Source organism: Elephas maximus, chromosome 8 (assembly GCF_024166365.1).
Source record: "Elephas maximus indicus isolate mEleMax1 chromosome 8, mEleMax1 primary haplotype, whole genome shotgun sequence".
Lineage (NCBI taxonomy): Eukaryota > Metazoa > Chordata > Mammalia > Proboscidea > Elephantidae > Elephas > Elephas maximus.
In genome coordinates, this window is record NC_064826.1 from 46,391,873 (window position 1) to 46,404,942 (window position 13,070).

Here is a 13,070-nt window from a genome sequence, read left to right on the forward strand (position 1 = left end):
CCCTCAGAGGTTCTCTGTAGTGTTCCCTGTCAGGGCGGTCATGGGTTGTAGCCGGGCACCGTCCAGTTCTTCTGGTCTCAGGATGATGTAGTCTCTGGTTCATGTGGCCCTTTCTGTCTTTTGGGCTCATAATTACCTTGTGTCCTTGGTGTTCTTCATTCTCCTTTGATCCAGGTGGGTTGAGACCAATTGATGCATCTTAGATGGCTGCTTGCTAGCGTTTAAGACCCCAGGCGCCACTCTTCAAAGTGGGATGCAGAACGTTGTGTTAATAGATTTTATTATGCCAGTTGACTTAGATGTCCGCTGAAATCATGGTCCCCAAACCCCTGCCCCTGCTACACTGGCCTTCAAAGCATTCAGTTTATTCAGAAAACTTCTTTGCCGAAAAACATCTACTTTTAAAGGCAATAGTAAGGCATCTCTTCAGAATAAATCGTTGGTAAAATAAAAATATACATGAAACAAAATCTTACTATATGTATAGATGAAAGTTTTGCTTCAGATTTATCTGTAGTATAGCAATTTGTGGAACCCTGGTGGCATAGTGGCTAAGCATTTGGCTGCTAACCAAAAGGTTGGCAGTTTGAATATTCCAGCCACTCCTTGGAAACCCTATGGGGCAGTTTTACTCTGTCCTATAAGGGTTGCTATGAGTCTGAATCTTCTCAACAGCAATGGGGTATAGCAGTTTGTACAAGAGAGATTTTTGCTCGTTCCCACCCCTCAACCCCCAGCAGAAAGGTGGACTCAGGGAGATGGATTTTTATCTACTATGATTTATTCCTGTGCAGAAATGTCAAGGATAATTAGATGAAGCAGTAATTGAGAGTTTATTTTAAAGGCCAGACTTAATGAATTGCTGTGTTTTTTCAGGTGGTTTATGAAATACCAGCATGTAGACCCAGAAGAAGCTGTAAGGATCCACATTGATGTTCAAACAAAGAAATCGGTGGCAATTCACTGGGGAACTTTTGCCTTAGCAAATGAGGTGAGTTTGTGATTAAAAAATAGCTGCCTTTTTGTGTTTGACCTATAATAGGATTCAGGCATCACCGAACCCTACAAGCATTTTCAGAGACCAGACTGCACATCAGAACCTTCAGAGTCATCACATGAATTAAGATGATGAATCATATTAATTAATAACATAATGTTTAGATACAATTAAAAAAAAAAAAAAACCTCCTTGCATGCTGTTCTTTTGGGTTATTTCTACAGTTAATGAAGCATGTTTTTATATAACCAAAAATCTGTGTGTGTAATCTGTGGGAAATGGAAAAATGAACCATTCATGTCTTCTCTCTCCAGGGAGGCTTTCATTGTAGCAGAAGATATAGGACTTGTACATAATAACTGTAACACAGTTGTTGATAAGCCTAGATGGTGCAAGCATGGGACGGATAAAATGGTCTTGGTCAGAGTCTGTAACTGACTGGAGGGATTGGGGGAGCTTCATGGCAGAGGTGACATTTGAACTTGGCTGTGAGAAGGCACGGAGGACATTTCCAGAGGACAAAAGGGCAAGCATAGGATTGGAGGCAGCAAGTATGGGCAATAGTGAGGAGTCAGTTTAGTGGGAGTAAGGGTGGCTTGGAGGGAAATGGGGGAAGGAAAGCTAGATGGACAGTTGGAACTTTTTAGAAATATGTTATTCAGTAAACATTGATTCATATCTGCTGTGGGTAAAGCATTGGGATAAATGGTGGTTTTATTCCCAGACTAATACAGAAAAGTTGATTTTACCTTAAGGTAGCTAAACCCTAGAACTCTGCTACTAGCCAAGTTCTATCAAGAGGAGGTTAGCATAAAGCTGTCATCCTTTCCTGGACTCAGGGACTGCCCCAAGCAAAATTTAGAAATGGATGGTTAGAACTGGGCTTCTCCCACATTGCTTTCTGTGGCATCTTCTACATCCCAGGGACTCTCTGCTAGAACCCAGAGTTTTCATGTGGTTCTAAGGATTCCTCCTTTGTTTTCATTCTGGCCTGCCCTCTCCCTAAGATGGAATTTGTTCCAAAATTATCTACTATCTTTCTTAACCACTCCGTTCTACCATCAAAATTCCCATCTTACGATGCAGCAACTCTTAGCCACACTATTGGGGGACAGAATGGAATAAATAAATAAGCAACTCAGAGAGTGGTGGAGAATGAATGAGAATATGAATGAATATGTACGTATGTATGTTTGGAGAAGGGTGAGGTTTGAGACTAGTTTCTAGTGGCCTACTACTCTAATCATATGGTTTACTAAGCCGGGAATGTCAAATTGAAGAGGAATGGCGTCACATTCATTGGCAAAAATAACACTTCAAGATCTGTGCTGAAAACAGCCCTGTCAGTGATAGGATAATATCCATACACATACAAGGAAGCCCAGTTAATATGACTGTTATTCATATTTATGCATCAGCCACAAAGGCCAAAGGTGAGGAAATTGAAGATTTTTACCAACTTCTGCAGTCTGAAATTGATCAAACATGTAATCAAGAAGCATTGATAATTACTGGTGATTGGAATGTGAAAGTTGGAAACAGAAAGAGGATCAGTAGTTGGAAAATATGGCCTTGGTGATAGAAACAAAGCTGGAGATTGCATGATAGAATTTCACGAGACCAACTACTTATTCATTGCAAATACCTTTTTTCAACGACATAAATGGCAACAAATACGTGGACCTCACCAGATAGAATACACAAGTATCAAATCAACTGCATCTGTGGAAATAGATGATGGGGAAGCTCAATATCATCAGTCAGAACAAGGCCAGGGGCCGACTGTGAAAGAGACCATCAATTGCTTATATGCAACTTCAAGTTGAAGCCGAAAAAATTAGAGCAAGGTCATGAGAGCCGAAATATGACTTTGAGCGTCCCACCTGAGTTTAGAGACCATCTCAAGAATAGATATGACACATTGAACGCTAATGACTGAAGACCAGATGAGTTGTGGAATGACATCAAGGACATCATATCAGAAGAAAGCAAAAGGTCATTAAAAAGACAGGAAAGAAAGAAAAGACTAAAATGGATTTCAGAAGAGACTGTGAAACTTGCTCTTGAACGTAGAGTAGCTAAAGGGAATGGAAGAAATGATGAAGAGCTGAACAGAAGATTTCAAAGGGTGGCTTGAGAAGACAAACTTATAATGAAATGTGCAAAGACCTGGAGTTAGGAAACCAAAAGGAAAGAATACAGTTGGCATATCTTAAGGTGAAAGAACTGGAGAAAAAAAATCCAAGCCTCAAGTTGCAATATTGAAGGATTCTAAAGGGAAAATATTGAATGACTCAGGAAGCATCCAAAGAAGGTGAAAGGAATATACAGAGAGTCACTGTACCAAAAAGAAATGGTTGATGTTCAGCCATTTCAGGAGGTAACATACAATCAAGAACTGATGGTATTGATGGAAGAAGACCAAGCTGCACTGCAAACCTGTTAAAAAAATAGGCATTAAGAAAAACAAGGCTCCAGGAATTGATGGATACCAACTGAGATTTTTCAACAGATTGCAGCACTGGAGGTGCTCACTCATCTACGCCAAGAAATTTGGAAGATAGCTAGCTACCTGGCCAACCAACTGGAAGAGATCCATATGTGTGCCCATTCCAAAGGAAAGTGATTCAACAGAATTAGGAAATTATCAAAGAATATCATTCATACCACCAAAAAACCCAAACGAAACCTGCTGCCGTCGAGCCGATTCTGACTCATAGCGACCCTACAGGGCAGGGTAGAACTGCCCCATAGAGTTTCCAAGGAGCACCTGGTGGATTTGAACTGCTGACCTTTTGGTTAGCAGCTGTAGCACTTAACCACTATGCGACCAGGGTTTCCATTCATACCACCACACACAAGTAAAATTTTGCTGAAGGTTATTCAAAAGCAGTTGCAGCAATACATCGAAAGGGAACTGTCAGAATTGCTGATGTCAGATGGATCTTGGCTGAAAGAAAGGAATACCAGGAAGATGTTTACCTGTGTTTTATTGACTATGCAAAGTCATTCGACTGTATGGATCGTAATAAATTACGGATAACATTGCAAAGAATGGAAATCCCAGAACACATAATTGTGCTCATGGGGACCCTGTCCGTAGAACAAGAGGCAGTTATTTGAACAGAACAAAGGGAGACTGCATGGTTTAAAGGCAGGAAAGGTGTGTGTCAGGGTTGTATCCTTTCACCGTACTTAATTCAATCTGTATGCTGATCAAATAATCTGAGAAGCTGGACTATATGAAGAAGAACATGGCATCAGGATTGGAGGAAGACTCACTGACAATCTGCAATATGCAGATGACACCACCTTGATTGTTGAAAGTGAAGAGCACTTGAAGCAGTTAATTGATGAAGGTCAAAGACTATAGCCTTCCGTATGAATTACACCTAAACATAAAGCAAACAAAAATCCTCATACCTGGACCAATAAGCAACGTCATGATAAATGGAGAAAAGATTGATGCTGTCAAGTATTTCATTTTACTGGAATCTACGGTCAATGCCCATTGAAGGAGCAGTCAGGAACTCAAACAATGTATTGCATTGGGCAAATCTCCTGTAAAAGACCTCTTTCACATGTTAAAAAGCAAGGATGTCACTTTGTGGGCTAAGGTGCACCTGACCCAAGCCATTGTATCTTCAGTTGACTCCTATGCATCAGAAAGCTGGATAATGCATAAGGAAGACCAAAGAAGAATTGATGCCTTTGAATTATGGTGTTGGCAAAGAATATTGAATATAACGTAGACTGGCAGAAGAACAAACAAATCTGTCTTGGAAGAAGTACAACCAGAATGCTCCTTAGAAGCAAGAATTCTGAGACTTTGTCTCACGTACTTTGGACATGTTATCAGGAAGGATTAGTTCTTGGAGAAGGGCATCATGCTTGCTAAAGTAGAGGGTCAGTGAAAAAGTGGAGACCCTCAATGAGATGGATTGACACAGTGGCTGTAACAATGGGTTCAAGCATTACAGTGATTGTGAGGATGGCATAGGACCGGCAGTGTTTTGCTCTGTTGTACATAGGATCGCTATGAGTCAAAACCAATTCCTCGCACCCAAGAACAACAACAACACTCTATACATGGTGCCAATTTCATATATATATATAATGTTTCTTGGAAGATTGATGAAGTAAAAGAACTGAACAGAAGATTTCAAAGGGCCTCTCGAGAAGACAAAGTAAAGTATTATAATGACATGTACAAAGAACTGGAGATGGAAAACCGAAAGGGAAGAACACGCTCAGCGTTTCTCAAGCTGAAAGAACTGAAGAAAAAATTTAAGCCTCTAGTTGCAATACTGAAGGATTCCATGGGGAAAACATGAAACGACACAGGAAGCATCAAAAGAAGATGGAAGGAATACACAGTCATTATACCAAAAAGAATTAGTTGATGCTGAACCATTTCAAGAGGTGGCATATGATCAGGAACCATTGGTACTGAAGGAAGAAGTCCAAGCTGCTCTGAGGGCACTGGCAAAAAACAAGGCTCCAGGAATTGATGGGATATCAATTGAGATGTTTCAACACACAGATGCAGCACTGGAGGCTGTCACTCGTCTATGCCAAGAAATATGGAAGACAGCTTCCTGGCCAGCTGATTGGAAGAGATCCATATTTATGCCTATTCCCAAGAAAGGTGATCCAACCGAATGTGGAAATTATAGAACAATATCATTAATATCACGTGCAAGCAAAATTTTGCTAAAGATCATTCAAAAACAGTTGCAGCAGTATATTGACAGGGAACTGCCAGAAATTCAGGCCGGTTTCAGAAGAGGATGTGGAACCAGGGATATCATTGCTGATGTCAGATGGATCCTGGCTGAAAGCAGAGAATACCAGAAGGATGTTTACCTGTGTTTTATTGACTATGCAAAGGCATTCGACTGTGTAGATCGTAACAAACTATGGATAACACTGCGAAGAATGGGAATTCCAGAACACTTAATTGTGCTCATGAGGAACCTTTACATAGATCAGGAGGCAGTTGTTTGGACAGAACAAGGGGATAGTGATTGGTTTAAAGTCAGAAAAGGTGTACGTCGGGGTTGTATTCTTTCACCATACCTATTTAATCTGTATATTGAACAAATAATACGAGAAGCTGGATTATATGAAGATGAACAGGGCATCAGGATTGGAAGAAGACTCATTAACAACCTGCATTATGCAGATGATACAACCTTGCTTGCTGAAAGTGAAGAGGACTTGAAGCACTTACTAATGAAGATCAAAGACCACAGCCTTCAGTATGGGTTACACCTCAACATAAAGAAAACAAAAATCCTCACCACTGGACCAATGAACAACATCATGATAAACGGAGAAAAGACTGAAGTTGTCAAGGATTTCATTTTACTTGGATCCACAATCAACAGCCACGGAAGCAGCAGTCAAGAAGTCAAAAGACGCGTTGCATTGGGCAAATCTGCTGCAAAGGACCTCTTCAAAGTGTTGAAGAGCAAAGATGTCACCCTGAAGACTAAGGTGCACCTGACCCAAGCCATGGTATTTTCAATGACATCATATGCATGTGAAAGCTGGACAATGAATAAGGAAGACCGAAGAAGAGTTGACACCTTTGAATTGTGGTGTTGGCGAAGAATAATGAATATACTGTGGACTGCCAAAAGAACGAACAAATCTGTCTTGGAAGAAGTGCGGCCAGAATACCCTTTAGAGGCAAGGATGGTGAGACTGCGTCTTACATACTTTGGACATGTTGTCAGGAGGGATCAGTCCCTGGAGAAGGACATCATGCTTGGCAGAGTACAGGGTCATCGGAAAAGAGGAAGACCCTCAACGAGGTGGACTGACACAGTGGCTGCAACAGTGAGCTCAAGCATAACAACGATTGTAAGGATGGCGCAGGACTGGGCAGTGTTTTGTTCTGTTGTGCATAGGGTCGCTATGAGTTGGAACCGACTCAACGGCACCCAACAACAACAACAACGTTTCTTCACTCATAGCAACGCCATGTGACAGGATAGAATTGCCCTGTAGGATTTTCTAGGCTGTAATCTTTACAGGACCAGATTGCCAGGTCTTTCTCCAGCAGAGTCTCTGGGTGGGTTCTAACTGCCGGCATGTCAGTTAGCAGCCAAATGCTTAACCATTGCACCGCCAGGGCTCATATATATATATATATATACACGTGCGAGTGTGCACACACACACATACACATATATAAAATCACTGACTTAGTTGAAGTAATAGTGTTTTCATTAAATTTGTGCTCAAAGAGCAATCAGGGATGACTCCTAGTTTTTTTAGCTTGAGTAATTGGGTAGATGGTTGTGGTCTTTACTGAGATGGAAAAAATGAGAAAAGATCAAAAACCTTGGCCTTCAAGAATTACTGTGACTTCCTCTTTAGCTCAGAGTTCTCCCCTTCAATCCACAACTATATGTCCAACTCTGGCTATTTGACATCTCCACTTGGATTTCCATTTACACCTAGAACATAAGTCTAAAACCAGACTTCCTGATCTTTCCTTAAATTTGTTTCTCCTCCATCTCAGTAAATAGCAACTCCCTCCTTCTAGTTACTCAGGCCAGCATCTTGGGAGTTTTCCTAGCCTTTTCTTCCTCCCATATCCCCTAGCCACTTCTTCCACAAATACTGTCAGCTCAACCTTCAGTTTACGTTCAGAATTTGACTGCTTCTCACCACCTTCGCTGCTATCATGCAGCCCCTTAAAGTTTGTTCACAACCCTGCAGAGGGCAGTGATTGTTGCAGTTTGAATCAGATCATGCCACTCCTCTGCCAGATGGCCTGGCAGCTTCTAATCACACTCGGAAGAAAGCCTTAGTCGTCACAGTTGCCTACAATCTACTCCTTTAGGTCTCTGCTCAATGATACCTTCTCAGGAAGGCCTTTCTGGACTAATTAAACCTCCACCTTTGCTCTCCTGCTGCACGCTTCTTCCTGTTTTCTTATTCATTTCTTGTCCATCTCTGTATTAGAATATAAGCTCCATGAACGCAAGCATTTTTGTCTTGTCTATTTGGTTCACTAGTCTGGCACGCACCTTAGGTGCTCAAAAGATATTTATTGCATGAAGCGTTGACAGACTTCCCGCTGGTGATTAGGTGAGAGGCAGCTTGACTTCTATTTCTGCTTAATACTTCAATATTTTACAACTTTTATAATTGAAATTAGGGGGAAAAAACTCTCTGAATAAGGAAAAACTATTATACAATGTAAAGAGATGATGAACTGATGATTTCTTAAAAGTAACTGATGAAAAAGATTTGTCTTTTATGTTTTAAAGTTTCTCTGTTAATAACTATTCCAAGTTTATTTGGAAAACATTTGAGTGGTGAACACATTCTGATACATATTCTATGCTGCCTTCCATTTTTATTTAGATTTTTTTATGAAGAGGAGGAAATAAAGGGAAATGCCGCCTAGGTTCCTCTCGTTAGGTATACTACAGTGTCAAAATTTGGCTAGAGATTTTGCTCTAGCTTTTCCTTACATACACGTATCATCTCAGATTGCTGTATTCTTCAAAATGTTGATAACATTTTTCTCTACTGTCACCTTTGGCATTGATTCCATTTAGCCTGGAATTTCATATAGTGAAATTGTGATCAAATTTCACTGAATCTAATGATGTTCAATCTAAGACGGCACCACATTTGACATGCATTGTGTTCGCATGGACTGATAAGTACTGACGTTTCTATTCACTTAGCAACGGAGTCTGTATTAGAAAATGTGATTGACTCATTTGCTATTTCAGTTGAAAGGAAGTACATTAAGTAGGTGTCTGTTGGATATTTTAGTTTGAACTCATGTTTAAATATCCTCCAAGTATATATATTATTAATCTTTTTTCATTTTTGTTTTCCTTCTCTTTGCCAGCATTACTTAGAACCGCGAGTGAAACTGCGTGAAGCTCTAGAAAGATACGGACTTAACACTGAAGATTTTTTTGTTTTGAATCATGGAGAATCAAGATACCTAAATACCGACAATGAAAATGTCAAATAAATATGAGTACAAGGGATTTTAATGAAAAAGGTCTCATCTGATTTGAATTTGAAAAACAAATGAAAAGACTAAGAAATTCATCAACATTTTTTTTATATTTGGAAACAACTTCTTTAAGATTGTGTTTCGTGTCTTGTATAGTAACTTGCTTACTTAAATATGATTGCCAGTGTATATAAGTAAAGGTGAGTGGATTGTTTAAATAATCAATTAGCTAATATGGATTTTAAATCTTCTATCAATGATATAAGCATTGCAATGGAAATTACTAAAGCACTATGCTTTAGTTGTAGTGGAATTTTCTGAGGTTATGAAAAACTGGTATTAAAGACTCATTCATAGTCTATTCTTCAGGGCGTTGTACAAGGTGAGTCAAGACTGTCTACCTAGGTTTTTTTTCAGAGGCCTGCAATTCATATAAACATGTTTCTTACATTCATATTATGGTAATTGATGAAATTTATTCCCACATGCTTATAGACAGAGCAGTTCTTGCTCTATCAATATTAGTATATATGCCAAATGTTGTCATTTTTTTTAAAGCATAAAAACATAGGGACATAGGGGTTTGGGCTAGGTTACCATTTTTTAAAGACTTAACTTTTTTAAAAGAGGGGGACAGTATATTCTAGTGCATGTCTGCAACCCCCAAGTCAAAAGCCCTCTGATTTGGCCAGAGGGGAAAGCGTGTGATGATAAGAACATGATTTAAGACATTTTCTATTTTAATCTGAAAGTCAGATCTGCTAAGCACAAATACTGCTATAAGGAAATAATACTTTACACAGATAAATGAGGGTTTTAAATGTTAATAGACCATACACTTTGAATTGTATTTTATTCTTTCCATTTACATACACTTTTTTTTAATTTCTTGGATCTATCAGTAGGATATATTTTATAAATACTTTGTTTTACATGATTCAGATGTCTTATATTTTTATATTAAATGACCCCAAGCATGATTCAAGGACCCCTGGTGATGCAATAGTTAAGCGCTCAGTTGCCAACTGAAAGGTGGTTGGTCTGAACCAACTCTGAGGCTCCAAGGGAGAAAGACCTTGCAATCTATTCCTGTAAAGATTTTTAAAAAGTCCATTGCTGTCAAGTTGGTTGTGACTCATAGCAACCCTATAGGATAGGGTAGAACTGCCCATAGAGTTTCCAAGGAGCACCTGGTGGATTTGAACTGCCCACCTTTTGGTTAGCAACCATAGCACTTAACTGCTACACCACCACGGTTCTCCTGTAATGATTATAGCCTAGAAAACCCTTTGGGGCAGTTCTTTGCCACAGGGGTTTGCTGAGTTGAAATCAACCCCACGGCACCTAACCTAACAAGGCATGATTCTACCTTTTATTAAGCCGGTGTGGAATGCTAGTGATAAAAAATGTGGTGACTTTGGGCTTCATCTGACTTAAATTTTAGTCCTAATAACGGACCTGTATTCATAGATCTGCTCTCGTAACAATTACAGCCTTGGAAACCTTATGGGGTAGTTTTACCCTGTCCTGTAGGGTCACTCATTCGGAATTGACTTAACGGCATACAACATTATTTACTCGATTAATCTGAACGTTCCTAAATGAGGGAGCTGGATTAGATTCTCTTAGAGGCCCATTTTATCCTCCTGACCTGTAAGTCTCAGTGAAACCTTCATTCACACAAAATAATCAAAATAGACTTTCTATGCTAAATGCTACACAGGTAGCAGTCTGTAATTTTATATATTTATACATGTATGCGCATGCCACGGAAACCCTGGTGGTGTAGTGTCAAAGAGTTTGGCTGCTGACCAGAAGGTCGACAGTTCGAATCCACCAGGTGCTCCTTGGAAACCCTAGGGAGCAGTTCTACTCTGTCCTACAGTCTGAGTTGCAATCGACTCAATGGCAATGGGTTTTGTTTTTGGTTTGGTGCATGCTGCATTTAGCCACTAAATCTGAATTTTAATCCTGCTGTTATCATGGATTTTTTGTGTAACCTGAAAGTCACTTATGCTCACTGTGCCTATTTCCTCACGTGCAAGAGGATAATTTTGACCTACCTCCGAAAAATATGAAGTATAATAAAGTGTTTTTTTTCTTAAAGCACTTTGAAAATATAAGGGAGAAAAACGAATTAAGATACCACTGCCTAGTAGACAGGTAAATTTGAAAACTGAAAATAGGCTAACGCTTTTGCTAATGAGTCCTGTTGCAAATGTAAGCATATACATTAGGACACTATACATTGAAGACTAACAGCTTTAGCTCAATTTGTACATTTGGCGAGTAACAGCCAAGACACATGTAAATGATCTTTACCTAAATTTAGCATTTTGATCTACAAAGAAGCAAATCAGTCAAAAGGGACATGTGTATGTAATCTGTGTGTATATAATGTATGTGATTTCTGGATACTGAAGCACAATTTTCCCATAAAATTTCAGGAAAAAAATTGTACAAGATGAACTTTTCACTCAAAGGGAATATTGAAATAGATATGAATTAAGATGTTAGGTTTATGGTGGGTTAGTTTGGGGCACGTTGCCCTGTAACTAGCCAACATTCTTGTAGCCATCTTCCTTGCTGCTGCACACTGAACTGAAAATTCATCTCTTACCTCTGCTTACAGAAGCAAATATATCCTAAATATTTCTTCTCCATTAATAGCCTTAACATTTTTGTATTCACAATGTACCATTTAACTGAGGATCTTTAAGCACCTTAAATTGCCATGTTCTAATTGGACCTGCCTCATTTTCTAGGCCTCCTCACAAGCTACTGTAGTGTTTATCGCAACTCATGTTCATCTCCTGACCCTGTTAAGTGCATGTTATCATTTTTCACTTGTTACATTTTGAGAGATTTATGTGAAAGCGAAGGTAATAGTTTTTGAAAAATTAAGATAAATCCATTCTCTTCCCTCAATTCAGTCTAAGATGCATTGTAACGCCATTTACTAGTCAGTCTTGGAAATGCTCGGCATAGTGGTTAAGAGCTATGGCTGCTAACCAAGAGATCGGCAGTTCAAATCCACCAGGTGCTCCTTGGAAACCATATGGGACAGTTCTACTCTGTCCTGTAGGGTCGCTATGAGTCGGAGTCAACCTGACGACAGTGGGGTTTTTTTTTTTTTCAGTCTGTCTTGTCCTCTAATTTCATTTTCTTTGATTATCTAGCATCCATAATCGATATGCAGGATATTAAAGATTTTATTTCTCCTTACAGTAACTGAGGACACTTTATGTCTTATTGCCCAAGAGGGTGAGTCCATCAATTAGTAAAAAGTCCCGCCTAATAAAAGCCAAGGTGTGCCACGACCTACATTGATATATTTAAGGACCTACTTGTGCGTTTCCACTGTGTAATTCTTTTTGGGTACTTAAAAATTATTTTTTTCAAATCCAGCATTTTGACATTTTAGACTCAATGCTCTGATCCTTAGAAAATGTGATATGTGAATGATTCCACTCAAACTAATGATGAGGAGAGAGGAAAAGAGATGGGAGTTTTAGAATCCAATGCTGCCAAGGCACATAGAAGGCCAATTCTGGTTTTCAGTGTGTACACATTTTGAATACATATTTTCATTAAATAAGGAGGCAGACTTAAAACAAACAAGAACTGTTACAAAGAAATGTGCCTTTCAGGGAATTAATACTTCTGTTTCCAACACCAATACATAAAAATATTCTTCTTAGCCATCGTGTACTTTACTACTCTAGCCCCTTGGGAATTTTCAATTTTCACCTTATATTGAAACTTTTTATACTGTGAAATACTCCCTCAAAGTATGATTTCTATATCAGAATACACATTTTTCTGTTGAAGGATTTGTGACTTCCTGTGGAAACAGTCTTGTATCCATGTATTTACAAATGAGATTTAAAAATACTCTAAAGCTTTGCCATAAATACATAAGTGGCAAAGTTTTTGCTTGCATATTGATTTACTTATTGCTAAGTAAGCATGGTGAGGGTTATGAACTTTAAATCCTGGCTGAATTCAAATATATCAATAAATTGTTATAGTAGCTTATGAAATAAAAATATTAAGAAATTGTTGAAATATTTTCAT

At 38.9% G+C, this 13,070-nt stretch overlaps 1 protein-coding gene across 8 annotated transcripts in view; it reads left to right on the forward strand.

The window, feature by feature from the left end:
- The window catches only part of NAPEPLD (N-acyl phosphatidylethanolamine phospholipase D), a 55,913-nt gene that overhangs the window by 40,778 nt on the left and 2,065 nt on the right, over positions 1-13,070 (forward strand). For all 8 annotated transcript variants that reach the window (XM_049893113.1, XM_049893118.1, XM_049893116.1 and 5 more), the window contains 2 exons: positions 877-991; positions 8,880-9,193. In XM_049893113.1, the coding sequence (XP_049749070.1) occupies positions 877-991; positions 8,880-9,008 (244 nt within the window). In that variant the 3' untranslated portion in view covers positions 9,009-9,193. The remainder of the gene's footprint in view (positions 1-876; positions 992-8,879; positions 9,194-13,070) is intronic.